The sequence below is a fragment of the Plasmodium malariae genome (assembly GCF_900090045.1).
Source record: "Plasmodium malariae genome assembly, contig: PmUG01_00_16, whole genome shotgun sequence".
Taxonomy (NCBI): Eukaryota; Apicomplexa; class Aconoidasida; order Haemosporida; family Plasmodiidae; genus Plasmodium; species Plasmodium malariae.
This window is the reverse complement of record NW_021638287.1, coordinates 6,897-18,169: the sequence shown is the minus strand read 5'-3', so window position 1 is coordinate 18,169 and position 11,273 is coordinate 6,897. Positions and strand designations below refer to the sequence as shown.

At 19.7% G+C, this 11,273-nt stretch overlaps 1 protein-coding gene across 1 annotated transcript; it reads left to right on the top strand.

The window, feature by feature from the left end:
* Positions 1 to 971: 971 nt before the first annotated feature.
* On the top strand, positions 972 to 3,477 carry PmUG01_00034400 (STP1 protein; the record flags this gene model as incomplete). Its single annotated transcript, XM_029008486.1, has 3 exons — positions 972 to 992; positions 1,122 to 2,190; positions 2,456 to 3,477. 3 exons carry the CDS (start codon positions 972 to 974, stop codon positions 3,475 to 3,477), a joined length of 2,112 nt encoding a protein of 703 aa, XP_028859328.1.
* Positions 3,478 to 11,273: the final 7,796 nt, after the last annotated feature.

Below are 11,273 nucleotides of genomic sequence, written 5' to 3'. Positions count from 1 at the left end.
ATATTTTGTATAAAAAGCCAAATTTATTTTAATTAATTAATATACCTAAATGTACATTTAATTAATTAAAACTTAGTACATATGAAATCATTCTTATCTATAAGTAATAATAGGATTATAACGAAGAATATATGTATACAATAAATTATACTATTTAAAAATTATTCAATGGTAAAATATACACCATAAATATTTAATATTTAGGAAATTGATATATATATATATTTATTTATATTATTAAGAGTTATAAGTACATTTTTATCGTATATACCTTTTACAAAAAATATAACATATATTTATAATTTACATATTATTAATTTTAATCTCTATAATATAGTAGTAAATGTAAATAATAATTCTAAAACTATAAATGTTTGTATCAAAAGTGACAAACGTATAATAATATAAAGAAATAAATATTAGTACTTTTAATTATATGATTTATAAATTATTTATTTTCAAAAAAAATGTGGATTAAAAAGATTTATTTGCAATAGTACTGATAATAATATTCATATTTATAAGTTTGTATTAAGAAAAAAAATAAATAATAAAAAAAGAAATATTACTTATAATAATGCAAACTTTATACAATAACTTTTATATTACTTCTTAATGTTACTCATATAACTTTATATTATTATTTATTTGTCTTCTTTATAGGACCAATAAGAATTTTATATAAAAATATGAATATAACTATGATTTAAAATAAAATTACTATGAATATATTACTTGTGATATATTTATTGAAGGTTAAAAAATTTAGTAAGCGTATAAAATAAATAATAATGTATTCAATTATTTTATAAATCTCATATATATTTTTACATATTTGATAATTTTATATTCTCTTTTAATTAATATATATTAATTAAAAATAAACACGTTGATAAATAAAAAGATATTGATTTGCATTTTTACTACAGAATGTTGTATAAAAAATTCTAGCGTAATAATAGAGTGTCACTATGGAAAAATGTTTTTCCTTGGTATTATTCGTTAATTTTGAATATGAATAAATTTGTGCACATATTTTTATTAATTATAAAAAAAAATGATAACACAATAAGCGTAAAAATTAATTCTTATATAATTCTTAAAAATTTTTTTGAATTTAGCACATCAGTGTTAGAGGAAAAAGTTTTTTCAGATTTCTTCGAGATCAAGATTTTAAAAATATTACTAAAAATATAATTGAGAAAACGAGTTTATTAAATAATGAGAATAATAAAGAAGAATTTAGGAAAAAATGCCTAGATTTGGCTAATTATGTAATTCATAATAAGATAGCACCCTCATATCATAATCAAGTAATTTGGGAAAGAGCAATAAAGGGTTGGGTAGAATCTCACTATGAAAAGCTGAATAAATATGGAGGATGCCCTTTGATTTTAGAGGAAAAAGATAAAAACTTTTTAAAAATGAAATATGAAGAAGTAGATTTCTGTGAAAAGAAAAATGAATACCTAAAAGAAATAAAACGTTTAAGTAAAAAATCAAAGGATTCTTATCGTTATTCAAACAAATGTAATGAATATAATGAATGGATTGGACAGATGAAAAAACATTTTGAAGCAAAGAAAAGCCTTTTTGGAACATGCTACGGAACAAAAAACAAAAAAAAACAAAACAAAGAAAGTTCAGAATTTACATGCGACTTAATGAATGATCAAACATTCGAACAACCTACTTACTGTCCCCCAGTAGATAAATTACAACCTCGTGAAGGTGAATCTGAAAATGTACAAATAGTTTCACAAACAAAAGATAAAGAAAAAAAGGGGGAATCACCTGTATTACATGATTCACCCGAACAAGCTGAACCTACAGAGGGAGCTGCCACTAATCAAATGAATCATGATACAAAACATAATCAACATGAAGAGAAAAATAAAGAAGAACTGGAACCTCCATCTGCACCTGAAGCACAAACGCAAGCTCATTTATCATCACTTGAATCTCCTTCTAATGAAGTTGAAGCTAATTCTGAAAATTCTTTACAGTCTCCGACACAAGCAGTTTTCTCAAATTCCCAACCATTCACAGAAGTATCAGGTGAATTTGTATCTCTTGCTTCAGTTCCACTAGATACAAATCCAGAAAATCCTTCCAAAAGTACTCTATCTTCTACAATATCAAAATCCCCTCCAAGTTCTTTAGCTTCAACTATACCTTCTGTAACTTCAGGTAACTGTAATGCATCTTATGTTACTAATTTTGAATTAACAACAATATATGACATACATATTTAAAATGATATTACAGATCCAGTAGGAAATTCATCTAACAAATACATATCATCTATTTTAATAAGCTTCCTAATTATTATCGTATTTTCTCTTTTTATTAAAGTAAAATAAAACTTAAGTATTAAAAACATTATAATCATTAGTTTTCAGTAATAATATATTTCATGAATATGTATTTTTTATATGAAAGTACTCATTAATAGGACAGTTAAAAAAAAAAAGAAGGATAAAAAGAAGACAACCAACATTTCTTAAAATACTAATACCTTCACATTCGGACAGAATAAAAGAATTTTTAAATCATAATCATTTGGAACACCCATGTTATGATGATGAAGAAATTACTAAAAAAATAAAAATACGTGAACATAAGATGATAAAAAATTTACGTGAGTCGAAGCAAAAAAAGGAAAGGTCTAAAACTATTATAGAAGTACATATGGAAGTACTTCAAGAATGGAAAAATGAAGAATGGAATTACAAAAAAAGAGAATTTTTAGAAATATGCTTAGAAGTGTTCACAAAAGAGTTATATGGACTTTATCCTAATTTAACAAATGATGAACTAATAATGGAAAATATTAAAAGTAGCAATGATATTGAAAAACAAAAAAATTTATGGAATAAATGGATAGAAAGACATAGAAATATTTCTGAAAAATTGAATAAAGTGGACTGGTATAATAATTTGAAAAATGAATGGAAAAAAGAAAAATTTTACATAAAAGAAATGGAAGAATTAAAAAATATATCATCGAATAAAAATCAATATAATCTATTTTTGGAAAAAGAGAAAAATTTGTGGAAAAAGTGGATATCAAAAAAGGCGGAGATTATAGAACAACATTTTGAACAAGATTGTTTTAAAGGATTAACTGAGGAATACCAGAATTTGCTAAATGAATATAAAAATGATGAATACGAAAATGATGTGTCAATAATAAATATAGAAGAATTGGAACATAAAGAAAATTATGAAGAATTATATAAATATATAAAAACAAAATTACTATCAAAACTTTGTATATTAGTACTTATGACAATATTAGAAGAATGCAAAAAAGAAGAGTATATAGAAGATAGAGAATTACATTTAGATAGTTCCATAAATGAAAGGAAAACTAAAAAAAATTCAGTAAAAAAAAAGAAATTACAGATATATTTATTCAAAAGCATATTAATGTTTATGAAAATGGTAAAAATAAGGATATTCATAATAATATAGGGGAAAACTTCTTGCGGGAAGAGATCCATGATTGGATAGGAAAAGATGAAACATATATAAATACTATAGAGTGTATGAATAACGATGATAAATATGATCATATAGCAGAATAGTTCACCCTAGTGATTGATATGAATATATTCAAAAGTTGTTCAAGTGAAATCTTATGATATCTATAAAATTTTTTTTTTGAATTTTGTCATACTAAAAGGAAATTAAAAAAAAGAATAGTGTATTGTAACAAATAATACAAAAAAAAAAAAAAAAAAATAAGGCATAAAACATAAAGTTCTAGTTGCAGTTATTTTAAAAATATTCTAGTGACATATAACTTTTTTTTTTCTGTAAGAATATGTTTAATAACATTTTATAAAACATATTCAATAAAATAAGACGTTAATATGCATATGTATGCATAAAAATTTATAATATATTAAACGTGAGCTCATTTATTAGTGAAATTTAAAGCAGAGTTCTTTTGTTTTTTTTCTTAATAAATGATTTCTTATAATAATATATTAAGACATATATTGAAATTTATAACTTATATTTTTAAAATGTATACATTTTTTGTATATATTAGAATAATATATTGTTATATTGAGAATACGTTTCTCACAATTGTACTGTTATAACATACATTTAGACACTATATAAGCATTCTATATTGTATATATTATATTATATTTTAATTTTTTTCTTTTTTTCTGTATAATTTATTTTTATTAAACTTATAATTAATATTTCAATTTTAAACTTATATAGCATTATAATATTACGATACAGTTATAAGAGATTAATTTTTCTTCTTTTTAATGATAATAACATTTTTAAAACACTACAATAAAAAAAAAAATTATTCAATTTTTGAAAATTTATTTTTATTTCATATTAAGATAAAATGTTACAACTTATGCATAACTGCACTATGTAACATATGTAATCTAATATAAATGTTAATCAAATTTTTATCAACCTAATATGTTATTTACAAAATATAATTATTCTTTCGCCAATGATAAATATGGGAATAATATACACTTAAAAAATAAATATATAATGCAGGCATATAACAATATTAATAATAGTATATAATATTCCTTGTTTTACCAACCTACTATTTGTAAAAATAAAAATAATATGTATAGATGCGTCTAATATATTCGCCCTATTTATTTTTCATATATAATATAATTTGTTGTCTAAAACGGAATATCAATATATTTTGGAGCACTTGTCGAGCAACAATAGCTTTGTTAAATTAATTCTAAAAGACAATTTTAAAACAGGTCAAAGATTTAATAAGTATAATTAAATATTAATAAATTCAATATATATATATACATATTTTTTCTTAGGTGTTTACTTCATATAAATATATATCACATTTATATTCATCTGAACACTTATTAATTTCTTTCTTATTATTTTATACAAAATATAGCACAAAGAATATAATACACTAAGCTAAATAGATTTTTTCATATGATTTAGCATAGGAGTTCGGATGTTATATATAAAATTCAAGAATAATGGAACTTCAATAACCTATGAATTTTATCGACATAAATGTTTATTATATTCGACCCAAATACTCATGTATAACTGTTCAAGTTAATTCCCATTTTTTAACATTAAAAAATGAATATTCTTATAAATATTACTCAGATCCATAAATATAAAACTGTTTTTAATAATTAAGAACTCTATTATTTAAAAACTTTGGGGAAATTTTTTTTACATATCAATTAATTTTAATTTTTATAAAAAATAATAATACTTCATTCATACAAGAATATACTGGCTACTTGTAAGGATTTACGCAAAAACTCTTAAAATTTTAAATTGAAATATTGTGATATTTTTTATATTATTTAATATTTTAAATATAACTGATATTTCTGTTATATTTTTATATATTCTCTTTCATATTTTAACCCAAATTTATTTATAAAAAATAAAATATATTAATATAAATATTAGTATATTATGTATTTAATAAATATAATAACAAAATGGCATAAGAAAAATAATTTAAAATTATCTGTTTATACATAATTAATCAACTAAATATATATATATAAAAAAAAAAAAATTTTTACCAACCTATACTTATATTTATATATAAATGAACAAAAAAAATTAACCTAGTAATCTACGATTTGAAGTATTCAATAAATTTATAATAACGGAATTTGTATTATTTATTACATAATTCTTTATAATGCAGAAATATTTTATAAATGACTAATAAATTTTTATTAATTTAGGAAATTTTTATTATATTATAATGCATAAATAATCAAAGAAAAAAAAATTTATTTAGTAATATATAGCAAAAATGATGTGTATAATTTTACATAATATATTCATTAATCGTAAAGATGCTTTTTTTTTTTTTTGTTATTTCGTAATCTTAATATCATAGTTCTATTGTATTTGAGAGTACCCATATTTCTATCTTGCTAAAATGTAATTCCTTATATAATGTATAATAACTAATAACTCAGTGATAAAGTATCATCAGAGTTCCATTAAATTATGCATATATAATTATTTATACCAATTTTAAAATATGTAAATTTATTATTTTTTTTTTTGTTTTTTTCTTTTTTCTCTAATTATCTCATTTTATATTTAAACGCATAATTAAAAAAAAAAAAGCTCACGTCCAAATTTTTATTTTTAATATTATTTCTTATATTGTACCATTAGAAATTTTGAACTACTGTTAAAGACGATTAAATTTAGCATCACACAGTAAAATACGTTTTATTTTGTTAAAATGTATAAGATTAATTTATCTTATATAAGTTAACAATAAAAGTAAACAAACTTATATTCTATATTTTTGTTCTTTAGCTGTATATTAAGCACTTCTGATTAATATATATAAGTCTATAATATTGTATTACTGTATGTAAATTAAATTTTATTAAATCATTATTATGATGTATATTATTGTTTTAATTATTACTCTTATTGCAAATTATTTCAAAACAATTTTTCGTACATAAGCGTTTAGCAAAATTCAACATATTTGTCATTATTTTAATCGTAAATACTAATTTTGTATGAGATATTTTTAAAGAATTATATTTATGTAATCTATTAATTTTATTTTATTTTAACGGTTTTCTTAATAAAAATAGCTTAACATTTTTTTAATATGCATAGAAAAAATATAAGAGTGTGTTTAGATTTTTCTGAAATAAAATATTTACAGCAGCAAATCTTAATTACAATAATTAATATAATTATATAATTTTTAATATTTTTAATACTTTATTTTATATTTATTTTATTTGAAATAATAGTATTTTTATATTAAAAAATTACTATAATATTTTTATTTAATGAATTTTACCACTTTTACTTTCAAAAACGGATATAATTATTACTAATTAAAGAACTCTAAAAGGTTTTAAATTCTAAAGTAACCGACTTCAGTAGGGTAAAATTTTAACAAATCTTTATAGAATATTATCGTAAAATCATAGGGATAAAAATTATATTATCAAAAATGTTTATTGTCTATAAATAAATTTTACATCATAGAAAAAACAAATAAATTCATTTTCTTTATTAAAACTTTCTCATTTACCTTTTTATCATGTATGTCTCATTATTCCTATAAGGTAATATAACTGCTTTAATCAATAATTTATATAACGTTTTTTTGAAGATTTTCGTTTCCATTTTAATACGAATTTCTTAATTATATATAAATACGGTTATTTTTGTACCTATTAAATATTTACACTAATTTTTAGATTAACTCTGGAATATCAAGCAACAAAAAAATCAACTTAAATAATTCATTAGGTATAAAGGTAAGCAGATTATAACATGGGCATACATATAAGGATTATGAATATTCAGACTTTAATTTAAACGATAATTTTCATAAAAACTATCAAAACTTATATGATTCATTAAAATCTAGCCGTATTTTTTCTGGTTCAAATGATTCATTATACTCTGTTGATTACCTTGATGACGCAAAAAGAGAATTAAAAGAAAAACCAATTCAAACGAAAAGTTATAAGCTAGAAAGAAAAGATAAGTCATCTGGGATAACTAACTATTTGATGAAACTAAATGGAAAATATGAAAAAATATTGGGAAAACTATTAGGCTTTTAATGTATAGAGATAAATAAAATTACTGGTAAACCTATAGAAAGTAAGAAAAAATTAGCTCTTAAGGTGTTTACTCCAATTTTGTTATTCCCCATCATAAGTATTATTATTATTACACATGTTTGCAACAATATACAACTAATATAGATATACGTGATGATATAATCATTCTAGGATCTATAGCATTCTTCTCATTATCAATTTTTTATTTTATTTATAAATTATTTAAAATTATGAATAAAGATATTATAAACGTCTCAAATAGTTTAATTAAAGTTATAATGTCCAATTCCTATAATAAATCAAAGCAAAATGCTTTGAAATTTTTAATTTGAATTCATTTATATCAATTAACATGAAAATTCATATGTATAACATTTTATACATATAAACCTCCCTTATTTATATATTACATAAATTATATTTAGTTTTTATCTAAAACAATCACTTTAATGTTATTATTGTAACTCCTAATGTAAATATAACATTTATGTGTTCAGATTTGATCATATAATTAATTTTGTATATCTCTTATGAGAAAATGTAAATTTTTAAATTGTTCTTTTACTTTTTTTTTTTTCAATTATTTTTTTATTTTTATAGGTAAGAAAATAAACCATATATTTGTATTTTAGTTATTTACTCAAAGATCTCTCAGAATTTTTGTTTTATTAAGTATTCAATTTATTATATTTTTGTTCTTTTTATCATTTGAATATAAATATATATATATGCATATTTATTTATTTATTTGTTTGTTTTTAAATATACAGAATTATTGAGTTTTATAATTAACCACTTTATATGAATTCATTTAGTTAATTTATATACCTGTGAGATATATGTTTATTAGGATAATAACATTGTGAGTATAACAACTTTATATGTACTCAATTTTATTTAATTAAATATAAAAATTAATTACATATTAATTTTTACTTTATAGAAATATTATTCTTGTTTAAATTTTGAGCGTTTAGGAAAATTTATTTTGGTCTTGCGGCAAATCAATATAGAAAGAAATTACTTTTACATAATAAACATAAACTTTATTTCATGGAAATTTATAATCCATGTTTAAATAAATATCTTTGTTATATTTTTTATATATTATATTATTCCAGATCTCTGGAACTTGTTTTATCTTATTTCTATTTCTGTTATTTCTTATTGTCTAATTTCCTGTATTTCTTTGTTTTTCCTCTAAATATATAATATTTAAATAGAAAAAAGTTAGATGATAAATATACATATTTTTTTCATATATTATTTTTCTTTTTATTAAAAATAAACTATTCTGAAATTTAATATACTTTAATAAGTTGTAAATAGACTATATATTTCATAATATTTACCAAAAATATAACATGCTAAAGAACATATGAAATATCCTTATAGTACGTAGTTAAAGAACTATTCACTTGACTTCATATAATCATACTATTTCAAAAGTAATTTTTCCATTACAACACTTTATAAGTGACTGCTAAATTCTTTTTTACTTATATTCACATAATAGATGAGAAAAGCAGTAATAACTTTCATATGATAATAATAAAATACTATGTAGTTTTTCATAATTTAATAGTATTATAGAAATTCACCTTTTTCTATTTTGCGCTATATTTGCATGTGACAAACTCCATACATATGAAGATTAAGTATCAAATTAATCTATGTCTAATATATACATATATAAAAACAAATAATATAATTTTATAATGTATCAATAATTAATTACATGTTACCTACAAAATAAATGTATTATTATAATTATTATTATATCATTAATGTTCTACTTGTTTAAAAAGAATAACCTTTTAGGAAATAACAACAGAGTTAAATATTAATGAAATACAATTTAATAATCATATTATTGAATGAAAGATATTCATTTTTTATTATAAAAAATCAACACTCAAATTTTACAAGAATTTTGTCAAATTGCTGGATATTTATATATGATTTGTTTTGTCTATTAGTTAATTATCCTTTTGCATATTTTGTTACTTTGCTACAATTCTATTTATTTGAGTAATAATACAATATAAATAGTATTTTACTTTTTTTAACATAGGGTAATAAATTTATTGTATATATATTAATATTTTTATTTATTTTATGTATTATTGATTCATAATTATTTATAAAGTTGTAAAAAAGTATTTTTTTAAACATTGCTTTAGGGTGTGAAGTTCCCCACAAAATTAAATGTAAATGTAAATATATCAAACATAAAAATTTAAATAAATAATTTATAAAAAAAAAAATTTATAAAACAACGATGATGAATTTGAGAAAATATATTTTCATTATAATAATTTTGTAAAATAATATGTCGGTACAACTACTATATGTTTTTGGTATTTATGTTTTTCATAAAAATGCCAAAGTATAATGGATTATAACTATTTATTTCATATAATAAATAATTTTTGATAAGGCATCATTTAAATTTTTGATGAGTTCATTATAATATGTTGTACCTAAGACATATATTGAATAAATAATTTCTTGTAATTTTTATACATCATGATATATATATTAAATATATAAAAATATGATTTTCACTTAAACAATTTTATTGTTAAACTAATTTTGATTCCTAATTATTTAGTTTAAAACATTAGACGTGTTAACACGCAAATGAATTCTGTAGAACATATTAAGAATTATTTTATTATTAAAATATCTATGCATAGTTTTGTATTAAATTACTTTTTTTCTATTATATATATAAAATTTACCTTTAGAATAAAATTATATTGAAACATATATTTAGTTAATAATAAAATTATATACTTTCAATATTAATTACTTTTTTTGTATGAATATTATGTTTTTTACTATTAATTGTTTGTTTTTCCTTCCGTATATAAAATATATTCATTATTTTTCACTTCATACATTCAATAATTCTATTGTAATTAACCTTTTAATATTGAACATTATTATAAAATTTTTATTATAAAGATGTTTGATTTTTTCACATCAATTATTACTAATGGCTCTATTAATTCGAATATGGTAAAATATATATTATAATTAATATATTTTTTAACAAATTTCTCATAATATTTATTTTATACGATAAAAATTTCCTTTCCTTTTTAAAAAAAATATATGTACATATAAATGTAAATATATATATAACATTCCTTTATTATATAATACAAAAAAAAATACGTTTATTGTAAGATTTTAAGTAATAATACGCATACTTAGTAAACTAGACAGATAATATATTTAGAATGGAACATGTTATAAAATAGAAAGCAGTAGTTTTTAAGTCATAAATAAATTCCCATAGCTCAATAGAATTATATGAATACATCATTATATATTCATTTTGAGGAACAAGTATGCATTTTTCATATAAATCTATTTATACACACAACTAAGTAACATATTCCAAGTATATTTAAGCTAAAATAATGCTCTATAATACAAGTTGAAAAACATCAGAATATTGATATTCACAAAACAAACATAATTTTTTCTATTATATATGAAAGTAACAACTTACCAACAATTTCATGCTTAACATTATGGCAGTAATAGGAAATCTTATTATGTTTATCATAGAAGATACTACACTTATTACTTCATATTGATATCTACCTTACAGAAGATACATGTTACTTATTTTTTATT